Source organism: Terrapene carolina, unplaced genomic scaffold (genome assembly GCF_002925995.2).
Source record: "Terrapene carolina triunguis isolate 2854851 unplaced genomic scaffold, T_m_triunguis-2.0 Scaffold210, whole genome shotgun sequence".
Classification (NCBI taxonomy): domain Eukaryota; kingdom Metazoa; phylum Chordata; order Testudines; family Emydidae; genus Terrapene; species Terrapene triunguis.
In genome coordinates, this window is record NW_020664561.1 from 6,825,215 (window position 1) to 6,846,965 (window position 21,751).

The window sequence follows — 21,751 nt, forward strand, 5'->3', positions numbered from 1 at the left end:
GTTGACAATTTGTGTTTTAAAAGTTATAAAGCTTTAACTTTTTATATCAATGTCGACTATATTAAATAATTGTCTAACCCCCCCATTGTCTGATGCCCCATAATTTACTGCAACTGTGAAAATTTAAATAGATAAAAATAATAAAAAATGCTTACAAATAAACCGATATTATGAGTTAAAATTATAAAAAATATAAATCTCATTCTGCCAAACCTAGTAATAAACCAGAATGTTAAATGCACATTTTGAATTGTAGCTGGCAAAGGATTTGATCATCTTGAAGGTGATTCTGAGTAATATTAACCTGACACAATATTGGCTGCAGGGAACAAGATTATTGTCACTGATTTGCTGAAATTCTCAGTGGCACATTCTCTTCCTTTATATCTTTCCTTCCTTAGACAAATGACCCTGTCACCAATATATGTCATGCAGCGGACAAGCAGCTCTTCACCTTAGTTGAATGGGCCAAGCGAATCCCCCACTTCTCAGAGCTGACACTGGAAGACCAAGTGATTCTTCTGCGGGCAGGTAAAATTCCTTGGTTCCCAGCATCCCCAAATGCTCCTGTTTATCTGAATCTTGCATTATTTCTTTGTTTCTTCCTACAGCATCCTGGAGATGTCTGCTGATTTCTTGGCCCCTTGGGGTGCTTTAGTATGTCACAATGTTATCCTCGGGCTGCCACCTAATGGCTTTGTCCTGGGGAACAAAATAATTGTGGTAAGACACAGTACCAAACACCATGGTGACAGTATCCTCATGTTCTGTTGTCAGTGGCCTCATGTATTGGTGCTACATAGCAATGTTGCAAGGTCCATAATAAAACAGGGGCTCTTTAATTGTGCCATGAGCCAAACTGGCAGAGCTTGGAAAACTGGGCCTTAGCAATAAATTACCAGCCTTGGGGCTAGTGGTGCAGGCATTGTGAGGTGCTAAAGGGGTGTGCAAAGGATCTGATCCAAAGCCCATTGGAGTCTTCCCATTGATTTCAAGGGGCTTTGGATTGGGCCCCAGTAACTTACTAATGTCATCTGGGCAAGACTGGCTGCTAACAGAATATGGCTCAGTCTTTCTCTTTCCTTGTTCATGAAAGTGTATTTTGTTTGGTTAATGGAGCTACGGAATGTGTCCTTCCCCTGTACGAAAAAACAGCTTCTAGTACAAGGATAAGAGAAAATTATAGGGACATGATTTTAGGAAGAAGCAGATTTTTTTTCCCAAACATTTTTTGTTGTTGCTTCTCCTGTGTTTTCTGGGCTGTTGGGAAACCTGCCCCGTCCCCTCCTGGCTGTCCTTTCGCCAGCCGTTGGGCTCAGAAATCATGAGTCAGATTCCTCCCGCCCCGTCACCCTGAAAGCCATTGGTTTCACCTGGGTTCTGAGTTGTGCGCCTCTCGGGAGATGCCTCCTATCTTCATTTTCAGGGTCCAGTTCATCCCTACCTGTGTGCGCAGAAACACTAGCTACTCAGAGGGGGCTTTGCTTGCCCTCCCCTGCCCCGGCATGAGGGAGCTGCCCTTCTAGTCCTCTCCTAAGCCCTGGGGGTGGAGAATCTCCTTATCACACTCCTGTCCGTCCCTCCCAACTCCTCTCTGTCAGCCTCCTGGCCTCACATTCCCCCTCGGGGCTCTCCCACAGTCTCCAGCCCCCCACATGTCCCAGCATCCTACTCCTCACAGTCCCTCTCTCTGCCTGCCCCCAGCCTCCCTTTCAGCCCTTTGTTAATAACACGGGAGGGCTGGGATTTCCCAAGATGCTATGGGGCTGAAGACACCTCTCCCATTACATCTCTGCAGAGGGGCTGGTGTAATGGAGCCTGCACTGGTCCCTGCATGCAGCCCTGATTTAAAGGGACAGTGCCCTGTGTTTCAGTGGGGAGCTGCTGGCATCGCACATGCACCTGTCTCTTGCTCTTGCAGGTTGGAATGAGCTGCTCATTGCCTCGTTCTCCCATCGCTCGGTGACCGTGCAAGACGGCATCCTGCTCGCCACAGGCTTACATGTGCACCGCAGCAGCGCGCACAGTGCCGGCGTGGGCTCCATTTTCGACAGGTATTGCCTCCGTTTCTCTGCCATCAGCTAGAGTGACATCTGTTCCCCTCCGTGCAAGATCACGCCTAAGGGAGACCTGCCACGTATTCCTGCTAACATCTCCCCTTGACACTGGGCCTTTGTCCCCAGGTGTTTCACAAGTCACGTACGCAGCATTGCCCCCATGTCATCTCCATGGTCCCCCCCATAATAAAGATGATAGCAGCTTCCATTCCAAGCTAGATCACCATGTTTAGAAGGCTCCTATTCAGCTGCTGCTAATGCAGACCCCACAGCTGGGCCATGCCTGAATGCACCAGCCTAGAGAATGGTTATGCCAATAAATCTGTAATCTCACAAGAGTCATCTGAGTGCTTTGCCAGCACTGATCTATGGAACATTCCACCCTAGATCGCCATGGTGTTGCATTTAATGCTAGATGCAGACCTTGCCATCCATACGGTCTCTGTCTGTTTCCTTGTGTCTCCGATGTGCAGAGTTCTGACAGAATTAGTGTCTAAAATGAAAGACATGCAGATGGATAAGTCCGAGCTGGGATGCCTGCGAGCCATTGTCCTGTTTAACCCAGGTAAGTCTTGGTGGTAATGGATGCTTCAAGGCTCTTTCAGGTACCACCCTCAAAGGCCCCCTCTAATAATTCTTATTGGCATTCAGCAACATCCAGGGGAGATGCTTTCTGGATTATTATGTATCCTCTTATTGTTATGGTCATCCATACTATGCTGTGTCTGTGAGTGTGTCCCACCACAAGGTGTGCTTTCACCATAACCATCTACTAGGAGGAAGGTCAGACTCTCTCAAGGGTATAGGAATATGTCACCCTCTAGTGGCTAAATATGGTGCATATGCTACTGCTATGATTTCTTTAGAGTGTGTTGAGATCACGTTGCCATCTGGCTGCTGCAACCTCCAGGAGATGTAAGCCCTAATATGGCTTGACAAAAGTGAGTGTTACTGATCCATGAGAGGACCTTCCCTCTTATCCCATGACTGTGTACTTTGCTTAAGAGGCTTTGGTGAGGAACCTTGTCAACGGCTTTCTGATCATCCAAGTACACTATATCCACTGGATCATCCTTGGCCACATGTTTCTTGACCCCCTCAAAGAATTCTGATAGATTTATGAGTTAAGGCTAAGATTTAGTCATGGGTATTTTTAGTAAAAGTCATGGACAGGTGTGACGGAGTCCCAGGGGAGCCAACTGAGGTCACTCAATTAGGGTGAACTGCAAAGAATGGGGCAGACAAGTCCCAAAGCTGGTGGATATTCCAATACTTAGATTTACCAAACCAGCACAAAACAGCTTCTATAATACCTCACGGGTTACCCAGAAGCCAACAATACATTTCCCATAAAGTAACCCAGCCTTAGGCCTCCACCCAGACACCCAAGTCAAATATGATGAGGATTACTGAAAATCTTATTTATCATATAAAAAAGTTCTACCAATCCCAAAGGATTGGACACATTACCTCCCAGGTTAATGAATATTTCAGATCTTACCCAAATACACGCTTATAGCCAATTCTTATTAACTAAACTAAAATTTATTAAAAAAGAAAAGAGAGTGAGTATTGGTTAAAAGATCAATATACATACAGACATGAGTACAATTCAAACCCAGCAGGCAATTCATTGTGCGGTTCTCCTGGTCATCACAAACTGAACTATCGATATTTCTAATAATAAAATACCCCCATTACTAGGGTGACCAGACAGCAAGTGTGAAAAATCGGGACAGGGGGTATGGGGTAATAGGAGCCTATATAAGGAAAAAACCCAAAAATTGGGACTGTCCCTATCAAATCAGGACATCTGGTCACCCTACCCATTACTATTACCTGTATGTTCCTAATAACAGGGGTCCCCTCCCCCAGAGGGAGGATACCATGACATGAGGATACCATGACATCACCTGAAAGGAGGGTCCCAACTATGGGATTATTTCTCTTTGCTCCACCTTTATGTTCTCCTTCCCCAAGACTTTCATCCTCAACAGCACAGAGACTGTCAGACCGGGGGTGGGACCTTTCTACTGTGACCCTGAAAGTCTCCTCTGTGTACCTGTCTTCCTCAGCTCCTCCAGTTCAACCACTCTGGTCTCCAGACAGGGCCGGCTTTAGGAAGTGCGGGGCCCAATTCGAACATTTTTGGCGGGGCCCCAAAAAAAAACATGTAAAAAAAAGCCTTTCATTTCTTCCATGTATTATTTACTTTCCATAACTATATAAATAATAAAATGATATATTATGTACATTGCATCATATATGCTGTTGATCGGTTATTAATGAGCTCCGTTTCACATATGTGGGTCCCCTCCACTCCCTGGGCGTGTGCTAGGGTGACCGGATGTCCTGATTTTATAGGGACAGTCCCGATTTTGGGGTCTTTTTCTTATATAGGCTCCTATTACCCCCCACCCCGTGTCCCAATTTTTCACACTTGCTGTCTGGTCACCCGGTGTGCACATGTGTGGGTCCCAGCTGCTCCCTGCCCCCCTCATTGAAGCAGGTGTGCAGGGTTACTGCCCTGGGAACTGCAGGGCACCAGTGGACATGGGGCTGGCTGGAGGCAGGGCAGGGGCTGACTGGAGGTAGGGTCTGGCTGCAGGCAGGGCAAGGGGTGCGGGGCTGGCTGGAGACAGGGGTGTGTGGGGTGGGCTGGCTGGCTTCAGGCAGGGCCGCAGGGGGGTGCGGCATGGGTTGGCAGGGCTGGAGACAGAGGAGTGTGGGACTGGCTGGCTTCAGGCGGGGCCGGAGGGGGGTGCGGCAGGGGTTGGCTGGAGGCAGGGCAGGGGGTGCGGCAGGGGCTGGCTGTGCGCAGGGGGTGCAGGGCTGGCTGCAGGCAGGGCGGGGGGCGGGTCTGGTGCGGGCAGGGCAGGGGGTGCAGGGCTGGTGCAGGCAGGGCAGGGGGTGCAGGGCTGATGCAGGCAGGGCTGGCTGGAGACAGTGGCTGGCTGCGGGCAGGGCAGGGGGGGCGGGGATGGTGCGGGCAGGAGGGGGTGCAGCAGAGGCAGCTGGAGCCCCGGCCCTTTAAATAGCCCCCAGAGCCCCCGCTATCCCAGGGCTTTGGGGGCTATTTAAAGGGCCTGGGGCTCCCCTGCTTCTACCGCCCCGGCCCTTTAAATAGCTGCGGGAGCCCTGTGGAAGCGGCGGGGCTCCAGCGGCTATTTAAAGGGCCAGGACGGTAGAAGCAACAGGAGCCCCGGACTTTTTAAATAGCCTCCAGAGCCCCGCAGCCCTATCCCAGGGCTCCAGCAGTGGGGCTCTGGTGGCCCCTGCTGGGAGCCCCAGGCCCTTTAAATTGCCCCCTGGGGAAGCCGAGCCACCCCGGTACGGCGCACTGGCTCTTGCCGGTATGCTGTGCCGGGGCTTGGGCGCGGGGCCCTCTTAGGCGCGGGGCCCGGTTCAGGGGAATTGGTTGAATTGGCCTAAAGCCGGCCCTGTCTCCAGAGCCTGTACTCAGTCTCTGAGGGCCATGAGCTGTTTGCACCGAATGCACACACACACCACCTGCCCACAAGGCAGATACCATACCTGCTGCATTCAGCGCAATACACTGGATAGCCCACTCTGCTGCTGGATGTCTCCCTGCAGTCTTTGTACTCTTGCAGGGATTTGTTTTGTTTTGGGGGATGGGCATTGGCCTAACCTTACAGTATGTTTATTATGTGTATCTGCCTCTCTAAACTCCCGTTTGCTAGCTCCAGTGGTCGCTCAGGAGCTGGCTTTTTAACCCCTGTATTGTAAAGAACACATCTCATGTCACCCTCCCTGCAAGTTGCTACCAGTTAGTTCCTTGGACTGCTGACAAAAACAAGCATCTAGTCCTGAAAATCCAGAAAAAATGTTGTGTCCTAGGTTACCAGGTGCCTGGAAAGAATGTGCTTAAATCTCAGTATCAATGAATCACTGTAGTAGCCTTATGAGCTACATCCAGCTTCACTGAATCTGTAAAGAAAAAGAACTAATCATTACCAGGTTTACAATGGTGCCAGGGTGCCAGAAGAGAGTCGGCGCCTGGACCATGGGCCCCACTCCTCTCTGCCTCTTCCCCACCTCCCCCATGTGAGCAGCAGGCAGGCAGGGCCTCAGGGGGAAGAGGCCAAGCGGGGGTGGGGCCTCAGGGTGGAATGGGGAGAGGGGCCACAAAAGAGTAATCCAACCCTGGAACTAATCATTGACAAAGAACATGTCCTGGCTCTGGGTGAAACCTAGCTTGTGCCCTACCTCAGTACTGCATCCAAAGCATTGCTCACAAAGGAACCTTTCCATGATATCGTACATTCTGTAGGTGTGGAAGAGGAGGCCGAATTCCATGCCTGGGTACTGGGCATTTGGTAGGTAGCATTCTTACCTTTCTTTCATGCAATATCTCACCAACCTAGAGTGGGGTCCCACTGCGCTAGGTGCTGTATGCGTACACATGGCAGAGCTGAGAATCTAGAGAGACAAGAGGAGAAACAGAGAGTTGGCCAAGGTTGTAGATCCAGGTATGGAAGCCAGCTCTCATCACTAACAGTTCAGTGCTTTCTCCATCAGACCACAGTACTCCCCCCAGTGTGGTGGCTGGGGTACTGTGCTGCTGGAATTGTTGCCCTCTGTTCCCTTGGCCATCTCGGTACCGTGTAACAGAACCAACTGTGCTACCTGCAGAGACCAGTTATGTCCACTTGCAGGCTCTATTGGAGCAGCACAGGGCAGCCTGGGGTGGGCTCATCACTTTGGAAATTACAGCCTTACTTCAGATCACTTCATGCTCCAGAGCAACTGCTATTTTGTATGGAAAAGAATGGTAGGTTCAATCCCCAACCCATTAAGATCATTTCAGTGTGGTGGGGAATAAATAGACAGATATTATCTTTGTGTGTGTGTGTGTGTGTGTACAAATATATGTAAATATGCTAAAATCTACATAAAAAGAACCTGATTTAGGGTGCAAAAGGGAAGCACTTGAAAGTTAGGAAATATCCGATTTACGTTTTTTCACACACAGCCTTGATTCTGTCCAGCCTGTGCGCGGAATGAGGCAGCATGAGATCGTATCATTAAAGACTGTATCATAATGCACACTCAGAGACTGTCCCTAACTATGTGTATGTACAACACCTAACACCCTGGGGAAGCTGTTAGGTGCCATTGTATAATATGACAGATAATGTTAATGAAGAAAGTCTGCCGGAAGGGAGAGACTGCTGCCAGCTCTCAGGAGCTATCTCCAGCTCTTTTCTAGTGATTGATCATCTTGTTCAGCTGTGAACCAAATGAAGTATGAAACGTCAACTCTGCAATGATTTCCTTCTTGCTTTGGGTTTCTCCCTGGTCCAGATGCCAAGGGCTTGTCCAGTCCCTTCGAGGTGGAGTCCCTGCGAGAAAAGGTCTATGCCACGCTCGAAGCATATACAAAGCAGAAGTACCCTGAACAACCTGGAAGGTAAATATAGAGTAGCACAGCGCTGCATCTCTGTCTCTAGCAGACACATGTGGCACGCTCCCTGGGGGTGTGGAATAGTGAGATTTACACCAATCACAGTTCCGAAGCAATTCTTTGTTCCTCCTCTGACAGGAGTGCAGGAATCTGTGGAGAGCTGGCTAGAAAATGTTTTTTCCCTGCTGGAAATTTGGATGAACAGTAAACATTGTTCCATTTCACCTACACTTTCAGTAGAATAAAATGACTTTGTGTCAGCAAAATTTCAGCCCCAAACTGGAGAATTTTTGGCTGAAAACCAAAAAAAAGTCTGGTTTTGGCTGAAATTTGTTGTTTCTCTGATGAAAAATCATAGCTGGTTCAAGGAAAGAAGACATTTCTGTAACCCACCTGATCCTATCTCTGGTCCTCTACACCAGCAGTGTCCTCTTGCCTTTGGCTCTTTGCCTTCATGTAAACCACTACAGGAGCCCATTGCAATTCGTTCTCCTGGGTTGTACAACACTACCCTCTCCTGGCTAGTTTCTAGAAATGCTGGCACACATAACAGATCATATTGCTATTTAAGCTGCCTAAGAAGCAAAGTGCTGCCAGCATTGCGATTTTTGGCTACAGATTTGTGTGCTACAGACAGGAAGTGGGACATGGATAAAGGTCAGTCAGCTGTAAATGTGGCCACGTTTGGTCCATAATATAAAGGAAGCGGGTGGGCAGAGGAGGATGATAATAGGCTATGAAGGTTTTTTAGGGGCCATCCATTTTTAAACAGAGTTCAACAATGATTTCAATGGCATGTTTTAGCTCTAGATCACTAGTTCAAGCCCTCGCTGGCGGAGACTCCAAACCCTTTTTTGCCTTGGAGGTTTGAAAATGTAGGATAAAAATTTCTCCCTCTTTTGTTCTCCAAAGACATGCTGGTTTTTACCAGGCAAGAAAGAAGATCCACCATCCAGCTGTCCCCATGTATCCTGCTCAGCTGCTGGAATTTGCCCAAATTCTCCAAATAAAGAGAGGGGTTTGTAGTGCTTTTAACACAGATGAGTTGAGTCCCTGGGATTCTGATTAGATTAAACAGAGGAGCAAAGGAACTAGCAGCTGAATTAAGTGACAGGCTTTTCCACTGTGAGATGAAATTATGAGAAGGAAAATGTAGGGTGAGCATCAGACAGCTTCCAGATGTATTTGGCTTGTGAAATAATCTCCCAAGGGACGTCATAGAATCCCTGTCTTATTTAAAACTAGACTGGACAGAACACTAGACCATGTAGTGAAATATTTTCGGCAAATAGTAGATTGCATTTTTTGGGGCACTGAAACTCCTTGCAAACTCAGGTCAAAATCGGCAAATAGTATTGGCTGAAAAAAATGTAAGAAAAATCAAAATGTTTTGTTTTGACTTTTTGGTTCAAAATAGCATTTCATTTTGAAATTTCACTATTTTAAAAAATGGTGAAAAGCACCCGAAACAAAAAACCCAAGAAAAACAACAAAATCATTTCAGGTCGAAAAAAAGGTATTGTTTTGGGTGTCGTCCCCCCCCCCCTCCCCCCCCTCCCGATTTTGGAGAGAGAAACTGAAAAAAAATATCAGTTTCTGTTTGAATCTAACTGAATTTTTCTCCCGAATTTTTCACTTCATCCCCTGAAATGGAAAAAAATCAGTTATTTGCTCAGTTCTGTGTAGCAGTGTGGGGGACAATCCTGCATTGACAGGGATACAATGCTATGGCTGTACAGGTACATGTAGAAGAGGCAGTGTGAGCTAATGGATGGGGCACTGGACTGAGAATCGGGAGGCATGGATTCTGTTCTTGGCTCTGCTACTGACCTTGGGTGAAAGGCTTCACCTCTTTGTTTCCTTTCCTTCACATATCTTGTCTATTTAGATTGTAAGCTCTTCAGAGCAGACGATGCCCCTTACTGTGAGTTTGTACAGCCCCCGCACAATGGTGCCTTGATCTTGGTTACATTCTACTGGAATAATAATGACAATAGTCCTTTCCCATCTCTAACTTCTGTGATTCCATGGCATATTCTTCCAGATTTGCCAAACTCCTCCTCCGGCTGCCGGCGCTGAGATCCATCGGGCTGAAATGCCTCGAGCACCTCTTCTTCTTCAAGCTGATCGGGGACACGCCCATCGACACCTTTCTCATGGAGATGCTCGAGACCCCACTCCAGATCACCTGACCCTGTCACTGGGAGGGAGATGGTAGAGGACAGTTTAGGATATCGTGGACCCACATCAGCTCCTGCCCAGTCTCCTTGCCCCTGTCCTGTACTGCGACAGCTTGTAATCGAGAGAGAGGCTTTATAAACCCTCAGATCTTTTTAGGTGGGAATATTTGTACAAAGACGAATTGACTCATCAGACCCTCTCCTTGCCAGCTGTGGAATCGCTACAGTTTATCAGAGCGCTAACAAGACCCTTTCCCCCTGTACATGTAATCGGTTTAAATTATTTTTTCACTCACAATAAAAGCAAAAAAATAAATTAAAATAATATATAAGAGATCGGCCTGGATCAGAGCCGAGCGTGTGTTATTCTGTCACACTAGGATGCATTTGGCACAGAGTTTGGGAGAGGGAAGGGGCTGGATAACCCGGGGCTTAGGCATGGGCTAGATCTGAAGCAGCACCCTGGGAAACAGTTACTGATGCGGTCCAGTGGATAGCATGCCAGGTTAGGACTCAGGGGATGTAGGTTCTTTTCCTAGCTCTGCTACTAACTTGCTGTCTCCATTTCCCTGCCCACCCTTTGTCTAGCTTGTAAGATCTTTGGGATGTGTGTGGGGCCTAGCCCCAGGAGGTTCTGAGCTTGGCTGGGGGCTCCAGGCATTGTTTGCTGCCATCACAGCTTCTCTGGGGAGTTCCAGATTAGTTCCTAGCAGAGAGGGGGGTCCCCACCACAAAAGCACTAGCTGCAGGGGTCATCTGAGCAGCTATGCTAAGGATTTTATTGTAGCAGCACCTAGAGATGGCCGTGGAGATTGGGGACCAGACAAAGGTCTTACAAGGGGGGAGAAAATCCCATTTTTACAGATGGGGAACTGGGGCCCAGAGAGATTCAGTGACTTGCCCAAGGTCACACAGGGCATCTGTGGCAGAGCCAGGAATTGAACTCAGCTCTCTTGAGCCCCAGTGCAGCACTCTGGGTACAAAACTGTCCTCCCTCTCTTCCAGCATTTGGTACCTGGAGCGCGATCTTCCCTCTCCTCCTCAGAAATGGCTCATTTTGTCGGGTGGGTGTGGGATCCTCATGGGCTGGGGTGGAGGGAGCCTGCACAGCTGATGCCCCTTCTGCCTACTAGCCCAGCCAGGCTTTGCTGCAGCATCCACCAGTGCAGTACCCGAGTCTAGAACTTCAACTCGTCTGGTGCCAAATTGCACACGATCCCGGGAAGGACACCATCACGTGACCCTACTCTCTGTGCTCACATCGCAAAACCCCCACAGCTGCACCCTCTCCTCCCCACACAGGCCTGCAACGTCCCACAAGCCGGGAACCAGCCTGCAGCAGGTGAGCGCAGACAGGGCTCGCCTTCAAGCGGCATTCCCTAGCTGGGGGCCTGCGCAAAGCCTGAGCCTTTAAGCCCTCCGCTGCAAAACACCAGTGCCCAATCCACACCCAGCTGAGTCCACGGGACCAGAAGCCATGCCCATGGGCAAAATGGCTGCCACTCGATGGCTCAGGAGCCAGGATGAGACGCAGGGCCTGGGAGGGGCAGCAGAGACACTGGGAAAGGTGGGTGAGAGGAGGGGGGCGGCAGGGCACTGGGAGGAGCAGGAGGCAGATTTAGGCAATGTGAGGGGCGGAAACGAGTGGAAAGATAGTGATGGGGGAAAGGGTTGGATGGCAGCCCCCCCAGCCTGGGGGCAGTGATGGAAGGGGAAGGGGAAGGGAGCAGGTGGCAGAGAAGAGGCTGGGTGTAAGACAGTAATAGGCAATGGACAGCAGCAATCCCCTATCTCGGGAGGGGAGGAGAGGGTACGTGGAGTCAGCAGCTGAGCAGCCAGAGAGATGGCGAGTGCAAAGTAAAGGTGTCCTGTGCAACCTGCAATTCTCATCCACGCCCTGGCAGAGGCGTAGAGGGAAGTTCTAACCACTCCCCAGCCAGTCTTGTGTCAGCAGCGCTGCTGCCACCACAGCGAGACTGGATTGCCAGGGCCCCGGTGAAGGTAATTACCCAGCGGAGACTAGTCCTGAGCCCATTCATTGCAGCCAGCCTAGGGGGCTCCGGCCCTCGGGGTAGGGCTTGCCCCCGTTGTACTCCATTCATGAACATCACTTGCTCTGACTGGCCATTGTTAAGCTATTGTAAGCGGCTGAAAAGGGGCTCGGCCTTTCTCAGTTGGAAACTGGTCTGAATTAAAGTGCACAATGCAACCACTTGGCTGCAATGAGGGTGGGTGCATTGGGTGGAGAGAGGAGGGGCAGTCATGGGCTATGCAGCCGTTTACCTCTTGAGGGGGCTGGTTCAAATGCAGGCAAATGTAGGGCTCAGGCTGCAAGGTGCTGAGTGCCCTGGCTGCCCTAGGCCAGTATACAGGAGTTGTATGGCAACGTGGGGGGAGGGAGGGAACAGGACCCACAGTTGAGCGCCCAGTGGCTTGCAGGCCCAAGGCCTTACTGTTGCAGGAGCGCTGTTATTCTCTGCATGGGGTTTGGCTGCAGTGGTCTCTGGAGATGAGCCTTGTTCCTTGGCGACGGATGTTCACAGCGCCCAGGTAGCACTAATGGGCACCTTTGTGGGCAGTCCAGGCCCTGGGGCCTGATCTACTCCCTTGCCTGAGTGGGGTCCCTCCATGCTAGGGTCAGGGGGGTACGCGTGGAACGTGCAGGGTCAGTGCCCATGCTGGGCCAGTTCCGTGGGTGCTGCTCCAGTGTCCTTGCCTAGCACTGGCTAACAGCATCCGTCTAATGGCTTTTCACTCAGCCAAAGTGTGTAACCAGGGCAGCCCCAGTCCGGGGCCAGGCTTAACAATTGGAGCCAAAGCCCCAGCTTCCTATGGCAGGAAGGATGGCTCTGTGGTTAGGGCACTGACATGGGACCCAAGGGTCCGATTACCTAATGTGCTAAGGTGACTTTGGGCATGTCACTTAGTGCCCCAGTGCCCCACTGTACAGTGGGGATGTTAGCTCTGCCCTGCCTCGCAGGGGGTGTGTGAGGGTAAAGATGATGAGGTGCTCAGACACTAGGGTGATGGGGGCCTGCTGGGTACCTGGAGAGACAGACACTGGGGTAATGCCAAAGAAATAAGAGCTACCTGGGTCGTGCAGCAGCCTGGTGTTCTGAAAGATGGGCTCTGCCTCCACCAGTGGGTGCTCTGGTTTCTGCAGGTCCAGCCTGAGAGCCCTTGGGCCTGGTTTCTGAGTGTGCAGAGCAGCCCTGACTCCCAGTGGGGGCGAATAGAGCTGCATGCTGGGCGGTTCCTAAGCCAGCCAGTCCCCCCAGCCGCTCAGCTGTCTGTCCCTTAGCAGCATCTTCAATCGTGACTAAAAATGCTGTTGTTAGAGCAATGGCCCCATTCCCCCCACCTCCCCCAACCCAGGAAAAGCTCAGCACGGATCAGAATAATTCGCCTGGCTTTAAATGTGACATGGCGTAAGGATCAAGTACTGGAAACCCAGTGGCTAGTGGAAAGAAATGCAGATGGGCTTTGCTGGCAACCTCCTGGGTCCACATAGCAGAGGGCCTCGGTGCAAGAAGCCACCAGAGCCCTGGTCCACCCCTGACCATATACCTCCTACTATCACCAACATGTAATCCTACCAACATGAGCTGGGCTTATGCTTCCCAGACTCCAGGCAGCCGTGCTGCCAAGGGAACAATCAGTAAAGAAAAAACCAGTGCACTGGGAACACCTTGCAGTAACACTAGGCCATTCATTCACATGGCTATTAGGCCGTCCAACAAATGTGCTGGCATTTAGAGCAAGGGGATATTTGTTCGCAGGGATCCTAATATTTAGATGAGGTCTGTACCCACCCTTCTCATCCCAGCATGAGTATTGCCAACCCTCAGAATTCAAAAATCACGAGCCAGGGCCTCAAAGATCATGAGATTGAAACAAAATGTTGAGTTCTCTGTATTTACCTTTGGGGTCTGGTTTTAAAGCTTTTCTCTGCAACCATGAGGGCTAGAAACTTGCTCTTTTAGTTTAAATGGAAGCTGAGCATCTCACATAATCCCAGGACTCCAGGAGCTGGGGCTTTAAAACACCAAATACTGTGAGACTCATAATAAAATCACTGCAATCCTGACTCAGCTTCCCACCAACCCTCCTCCATCTGAAGAAACTGAATCAAAGGGCTAGACTTTGCCACAACAGTTAACTCAAACTACTACACTGGAGTTATTCCACCCAAGATAGCCTAGCAGAGCCTACTGAGTGACTGGATTAGCTGCTGAGGCGCTCCAGCTGCTGCATCCCCACACAGCTGTACTAGCTGGAGCATCGTCAGCAATTAAGGTTCAGTCTGTGATGGGCCAGCTAGTTTGAACTGAAAGCACCATGGAAATTGAACTAGCCATTCTGGTGTGTGGCCAGAAGTTAGGTTAGAAGTCCAGCAAACACTGCAGTGAAGAAAAGCCCCAAGTTTCTAGCCCTTTTGAAGAAAACCTTCCACAAATAAAGTGGGGGCAGTGACATCTGCCTGTCTGCAACCAGCCTGAACCATGAGCTCTGGGACAGCTGAGGACTGATCTGTTCTGATGTGCTCCTCCTAGTCTAGTAACGATTATCCCCACGGAGATCGCTGTGCTATTAAAGACTCCGAGCCTGATCTGGGAAGCTTCAGTGACTAATCTATTAGTTTTATGACTGTGGCTCTGAGGAGCCCTAGGCAGAGGACCAGCACAAACACAGAACAAAAACTCTACACAGCCCCTTGGCTCCTTTTGCTTCCTCCAGACACACAGTACGCCCTCCCCAGTCTATTGTACTTTGGAGTGATCTGCTCCTGGGAGAACTTCTTACCCATCAAGTAAACGCTGCCAAAGGAAGACAAGAATGTGAGACTTTCCCCTGAGCTTCCACCATGGTCACTGTGCTCCATGATAGACAGGCTTACAAAGAACCGCCCTGAGGTCATATCTTCACTGCACACTAAACCTTGGCTCTGATTCAGGTATGAGCCCAAACTTCCCTTCTGGCCACACACAGATCAGTCTGACTCTGGTCAGCAAGCACTCAGGACCCAGATCCTAGGACCCTGCTACAGGGGTGGGTCAGACCCCAAGTTCAGCAATGACTCACGCCAAGCCCTGTCATTTTTGCAGTGTGGACGCAGGTGAAGCCACAGGCCCAAATCAGAAGGTCTGTGTAGTGCCATATGGATGCATTGGCACAGCTTTGAGAGCCAGGCCCAGCAGTGTAAACCTGGGCTTGGAAACACAGAGTCCACAAGCATGGGTTTAAGTGTGTGCAGTGTAGACATACCCAACAAGGGAGCTGAGAGACAAATACTAATTGCTAGCTCTTTAGGGCAGGGACTGTGTCTTCCTGGGTGACTGGAAAGTGGCTAGTATAGTAGGGGAACGTTATTAACTGTCTGTTAATTATTTAATATCAGCCTTCAATGCTGATCTCTCCTGGCATCAAATACGTTTAGTTTTAAATACTTTCAGTTGTTTTCCACTAGGGGGCTCCCTAGGACACATCTTTCCCGGTTTGATTTTTCAGGCACTGAAATCAGCATGTACTAGCAGGCAGTCCTCACTAAGCTGGCTACCTTTAACAGAGGCAGGGGTCAGCCTTCACTCCTGCTGCAGCTGGGTCCCCTAATCCGATTTCTGGTCTTTAGAAGCATTACACGGCAATGGAATGGCTGCTGGGCCCTTTCTAATTGCCATCGCCAACAACGCTTGAGGAGGAGGAGAGCTGAGGGTGAAGAGAAAAGCTTGCTGAGGTGTTGGGTCAGATTCTCGGCTGGTGTAGATTGGCGTAGTGCTGATGAAGTCTGTTTACACCTGCTCATGGTCTGGCCCTGTATGGGGTGGGGGGCACAAGAGAGGAGGGAGATAAAAGCACAAGGAAACTTTCTCCCTTCCCTTGTGCACTAGAACCCAGCACAACCTGATTCTTGGGCTCCCCACCTACAAGGGTGGGGGGAGTCTCGTGTGCACAGACTACACCCCAGAAGTGGGAAGGCACCTGGCCCTGCCCCATTGCACTGACCAGCAGCGCTCGGCTGGTATGGGGCGGGGGGCAGTGGTACAGTGTTATGGGAAAGGCGGGAGTAAGGCCTGCGCTGGCACCCACTCCCCCAGCATTCCCTAGAGCATTGTGACTGGTTCGGGAACAGCATCCACTAGTGAACAAGAGAGATGGAGTTGTTACCCCACCCCCAGTCAGCTGGCAAGGTAATACCCCCTAATGGAGAGCCCCTCCTTACTTGGTGTGGGCCACGGCTTATAGACGCTTCTTGACCTTAGTTTTGACAATGTTACCCTAGCTGTAAGTCAAGCATCAGTGCTTCTAGTACACAGTATTGCCAGGGCCAACCAATCAAAAACCATCCTCATCATTGTTATTATATCATTGCAATAATGCCTGGGAACCCCAGTCATGGACCATGACCCCATTGTGCTAGGTGCTGTACAAACACGGAACAAAGACAGTTTCTGCCCCAAAGAGTTAATCATCTAATCTAGTCAGCCCTAAAATATCATGAGATTGGCTTACATTTGGGATTCTTATCCTTTGCCTTCTGGTTCCTGACCCATTAGGGGTCACATTTTCAAGCTCTTCTTTGCAACCAGGAGGCCTAGAAATTGACCTTTACAAAAGATTCTCATAATCCCATGCCTCCAGGAGCTGGGGATTTAAGAAATAAAAAAAAGACTGAATATTGTGAAACTTGCACTGGGAAAGAGTCTAAGAAAAGCTAACAAATGCCACTTAAAAACTGCACTACCCCCCCAAAAGGGGTAGCACTGGGGGTTTCTTTCTAAATGAGTTAATTAGCATAAATGAGTTAAAGAAATGAATTCATTCTCCAAGTGGAGTTTATCCTTGCAGAATAATATAGTAAACCTTTAAATTCATATACAGCTTAAATAATAATAAATATATGTATCGTTAATCAATTCCCCCTTTGTATCCTGCCCTGCCCAGACATCATTGAGAGGCATTGGGGGTCTAGAGATTAGAGCAGGGACCTAGGTGACAGTAAATGGAACTGTAAATCTGCAACTCAAACTTGTCAAAAGTTGAAGAAGTTTTGAAAAGTTACAGTTGCAAAAGGGTAAAAGAAAAGGGGGGAGGGGGGAATTAGACACCAATCAGTCTACTGCATTCAGTGGCAAAAACAGGGTGAGGGGGAGAAAGGGAGGGAAAACCCAACAAGCAGAAAATGTGACATTTCAAAAATTGAAATATTTCCGTTTTGATGGAACCCCTCCCCCCCCAAAAAATTCAAAATAACCAAGAACTTTTCACCAAAGTTTTCAGTTTTAAAAAAGACCTTTTTTAAATTAAAAATAAAAGTTTAGCACAAACTTCAACCAGCTCTACATAAGAGCTATGACTGAGACTCTGGGATGTTACTTATCCTCACCTGTAGACAACACAAAGAACCAGCCAACTGAACTCTTTCTGAGTTGCCAGTTTTGGTTGGATGTATCCCTAGAGGTGTCATCACATGACCTAATCTTTAATTCCTGGAGACTCCAGGACAATCCTAGAGATTATTGATTGATTATTGATCAAGACTGCTGTGCTCAACCAGCTCTCTCTTCTGTTACTCACTGTGACTGGTTTGTTAAACAGGGATGAGACAATCATAGATAGGTCATTTAGTTCACTCCCTTGTATCGAGGCAGGACAATATTATCTAGACTATCCCTGTCAGGTGTTTGTCAAATCAGTTCTTAAAAACCTCCAGCTCCAGGCTCATCTTTTCTGGCCTTTTCACTTCAAGAACCGTTGGCTTCCAATGGACTGTCTCCCAACCGTTGAGCTGGTTTTTGATTATGAAGTCCATGTCTTCCGGATTTCCTAAAACCCACCAATAGTGGTTCAGATCTTTCTCCAGCTTGTTTGCTTAAAGCAAGTAGCATTGATGTTTTGGAGGCATTATCTGTATCTGACTTAGCAAGAGGACATGGCCACTTCTCAGACATGTGGAAGTCTGCCCCTTCCTTAAGCTATCTGTGGATGATGCAATGCTTGCTGTTTACTGCCCGGTCTCTCTCATACACAAACACATCTGCAGAAGATGCTTGAGAAGATAATGTACTTGGATGCCAATTACATCCTACATTTTAGTCAGGGTGTAGGCCTCCCTTGAGGATTATGATCATTGCTGTGTTGGTCATAAAGGATCTCTTGCTGGTGTTAAATTGGGGTCAATGGATTCATATGGCCAAGATTTTCAAAAGCACTTTGGCCTAGGTTCTTCTCAAAGACATTTTGTTGCCTAACTCCCATGTATTTCAATGGGAGCTAGGTGGCTAAATACCTTTAAGGATCTGGGCCTTTGTGATGTTGGGTACTCCATGTTCGGGTGTCCAACCTGAGTCACTTTAAAGGGGTCTGAATCTCAGAGGTGGGTGCTCTGCATTTCCTGGAAATCAAGACCCTTGGGTGGGTTTCAAGTCAGACACCCAAAATGACCAGTCACTTCTGAAAATCTTTGCTTCTTCAAGTGATGGTCCCTATGTGTATTCCACACGTGCATGGGCACCGTGCGCCAGAATCTGGAATTCCTTCAAAGCAGTGTCCATTGACTCGCACATGCTCAGTTGCTCTCCTTGTTCTCCCATCTGAGAGGTCTCCAGTTTCTTCTTACCACACATGGTGTGAGTTGGCATCGTGTCCTCCTTCACTATTGCGGAACCTGTAAAAATGTAATTGTAGCTAGTTTATATCTTAGCACAGGAATTCTAGTTAGTGTATAGTTTAGAAGTAGAGTAAAATACCACCCCCAGCTGGGGGGAAACCCTTCTGGTCCCAGGACTATGCCTAGGGTCCTGGTCTTCAAGAACTGAGACCTCCTGCCTTGCTCCTTCTCCATCAGCAACAGGCATCACTGGTGCCTGTACTGTCTGGGTTAGGCATGTATCTCTGCTAAGTGCAGTATCTATAAATCCTTCTTACCGAGAACTAGAGAGACCCATGAACTCCGTCTGAAAAAGTTCCTGATGGAAGAGGCTTTCTTGTGTTTTGGTCATATGCTAGATTTCCCAAATACTGATCCCACTGAACATGGATTATTGCTTTGATTCCAAAGGGGCATTGCTGGTTTGCCTGGAACTGCCCCCAGGGGATTCTGCCCTACCTAGCAAGCTGGAGTCTGACGGTGGTAATGAACTACTAACTAGTTGCCATCACCTAGGATTTGGTGTGTTGCATCCCTCTGGGTTTGGCCCTAACTCTCATGTTCTTCACATGATTCTTAGTAAGGCCATTTCTAAACACTGAGTAGGGACGCATCCCTTAGGGGAATTCTCTCCTGCAGGAACAGTATCTGTAAATTATGCTGCTATCATCACCACCAGAAAAAAACCCAACAGCTGTAACCTGAGCACTAAAGTCACACATCTCTGGTCACAGGAGAACACAGACACTTCAGTAGGAGAGGCAGTGGATACAGCACTAGACTGGCACTTGAGACCTTGATTCTATTCCAGGCTCAGTTGCTGGATGACCTGGGGCAAGGCATTTCACCTTTCTATGCCCCCGTTTTCTCATCTGTATAATGGGGATAATGCTACTGACTTCTTTTGCAAAGCACTCTGAGATCTACTGGTGAGAAGGGCTAAAAAAGAGCTAGGGATTATTGTTATTGTTACAGACTTCTTAATTCTGTACAGTGATTATAAACCAAGATGATTAAGCACCTTAGAAATACCTGAGCGCTAAATGTTCAATATTTAGCAATAATACAACTGTACAGCTCTTGCTCTTGGGATCCTGAATATTTGGGCTAGAAGAATGTTTGGATGCTATTGCTGGAGCGCGCCGATCCTCAACCCCGGGAAAATAGAATTCTTGCAGAAGGGCAAAGGACACCATTAAAAATACTTTAATTAAAAAAAAAAACACCTGTCAGTGCAAGAATCAAACTTTCCAATTTAAAGCATTCAGAAGTCAAAAAAATGCCAATAATAATGTTCGACACAAAATCTTAACTAAAATGTGTGTGCTTTGATGCTGTCTCAAAAATCTCTGATCATATTCCACTTTTCAGGTAAGACATACCATAGGATTTTTCCTCACAATCTTGGCTATGTATAACTTGCAGAAACTTGTGATTCTTTTTTTTTCAATCCTTCTATATGTACATTCATTACAATGACATTATGGTTCAACATGTCCTTATTGACACTGATCGAAATATTCAAGTGTTCAATAATTGTGGGGCTTCACTTTTGGGGCCTGTTTCTGAGTGGTTTAGTGCTTAGGGAGGTTTCTGTAGTCTACAGAGCTCATAATGTTGCATGTGATCTAACTGTGTAAATGGGATACAAATGGAGTATGAAAGATCACCATGTCATCATCTCATCCCCTCCCCCCTCCTTTTATGTCTATCTATGCTATAACACTTTTCTGTTCTCACTGTCTTTTGGGACTCAAATGAGTACCAGAGTCATGACACCTGGGAATCAGTTGGGTTACCTTACCAACACATTAGCCAGAAAAGACAGAGGATGACTGCCCTGTTTTTCATCCTCAGAGGCCAGGTGAGGCTTGTTGAGGAAAGACGAGATTGGGGTCAATTAGGATCAGATAAATGCAGCTCTCCTCAGGATGGTGCAATTCCTTCATGGGAGGTTACTGACCTACTGAATCTGAATGTTGGGGTTAAACCTTGGAGAACTGCAGGCTGGAGAAACAACCCTGCGGGAAAACTGAATTTTGACTTCGGGGCTCTTGTGTTTTGAATGTTTTGGTGCATGTCTGAGCTGGGAAAGGACAAAGAAAACTTGTATTGCCCTTGAGAGAGTGAGACAAAGCCCTTGTGACTTATGTTGGATGAAATTCACTGTAATGCCAGGCCAGTTGGCAGCAGCCAGGATCAAACCTGGGACCTCTGAAGTTTAGTGTCTGAGCCTCTACTGCATGAGCTAAAAGACATGTCTCTTAGCCAAGACTGTGGCAGACTCATCAATCTGCAGCTGCCACTAGAGGAGGACAGTGCTATATCAAGCAGGTATGGGTTACACCACCACACCACTTGAGACATCTGTGTGATGGGGATTCAACTTGAGGTACCTCTGGAAATTAGGTGTTCAGCGACTCAAGTAGGGGCCCCCTTAACTGGAATGCTGTACATATCGGCAACTTAAAAATGTGGACCTCAGATTTCCTATATAGCTAACTCACTTCTCAGGAAGTTTGGTATCTTAATAACTTTGTCAATGCCCATATACTTATAGATTTGAAAGGCCAGAAGGAGCCATTCTGACCCTAGTCTGACCTCCTGTGTAACACAAACTAGTGCATTTCACCCAGTGACTTCTGACGAGAGACCAGCAACTTGTGCTTGAACAAGAGCATCTCTTTCTGAAAGGCATCTAATCTTGATTTAATGACCGCATGTGATGGAAAATCTACCACATCCCTTAGCAAGTTGTTCCAGTGGTTAACTACCCTCTCTGTTAAAACCCACGTACTATTTGCATCTTTATTTAACAGGGTAAACTCATTTTCCTGTGCTGACAGCTACATCTCAACTGTTATTTTAATAATAAGTATGTCCTAAGCTGTGTCTCAGCAAAACACACCTGTAGAGTTGTAACTGTACCCTGTATTCATAGTGCATATTTGAGGTGATCTTGTCTGTCTCTTTTATGGTAGAAGTTGAGCTAAAGTGCATTGTTCAGGTGACATCCTCAAACTGTAGCTCTAATTCAGGAAAGCACTTATGACCGTCCTTAAATCCATCCCTATTCAGGAACGCAGGAACCATGCTTAAGTGCCCTTCTTGAATGAGGGTGCTCATGGCCAGTCTTATTAAAATTCAGGTGTGACTTTCTCTGACTATTCAATACACTTTCTTTAAAATATTACTAAAGCATCAGTGTGCTCCTATTTCTACTGGCCCGCTGTCTGTTCACCATATGTATCTATTATGCTTCTTTGTGAATTCTTAACTTTGGGGCTCTTCACTTGTTTCTTCCTGGTTGCAGTTAGAAGCTCCCCACCCCCACCCCCGATAGCCTTGAAAGGGGTGGGGCTTCTAGCCACAACTTAAAAGGGGAGGGGTCAGCTCCTGGAAAGAAGTCAGTGGCCCCTCCTGAATCAGAGCTGTAGTTCTA

The 21,751-nt window shown here is 48.1% G+C and overlaps 1 protein-coding gene across 2 annotated transcripts in view; it reads left to right on the plus strand.

The window, feature by feature from the left end:
• The window catches only part of LOC113407307 (retinoic acid receptor RXR-gamma), a 109,465-nt gene extending 99,791 nt beyond the window's left edge, over window positions 1–9,674 (plus strand). For both annotated transcript variants that reach the window (XM_026655657.2, XM_026655656.2), the window contains exons 6-10: window positions 402–531; window positions 1,922–2,054; window positions 2,531–2,622; window positions 7,383–7,488; window positions 9,527–9,674. In XM_026655657.2, the coding sequence (XP_026511442.1) occupies window positions 402–531; window positions 1,922–2,054; window positions 2,531–2,622; window positions 7,383–7,488; window positions 9,527–9,674 (609 nt within the window). The remainder of the gene's footprint in view (window positions 1–401; window positions 532–1,921; window positions 2,055–2,530; window positions 2,623–7,382; window positions 7,489–9,526) is intronic.
• Window positions 9,675–21,751: the final 12,077 nt, after the last annotated feature.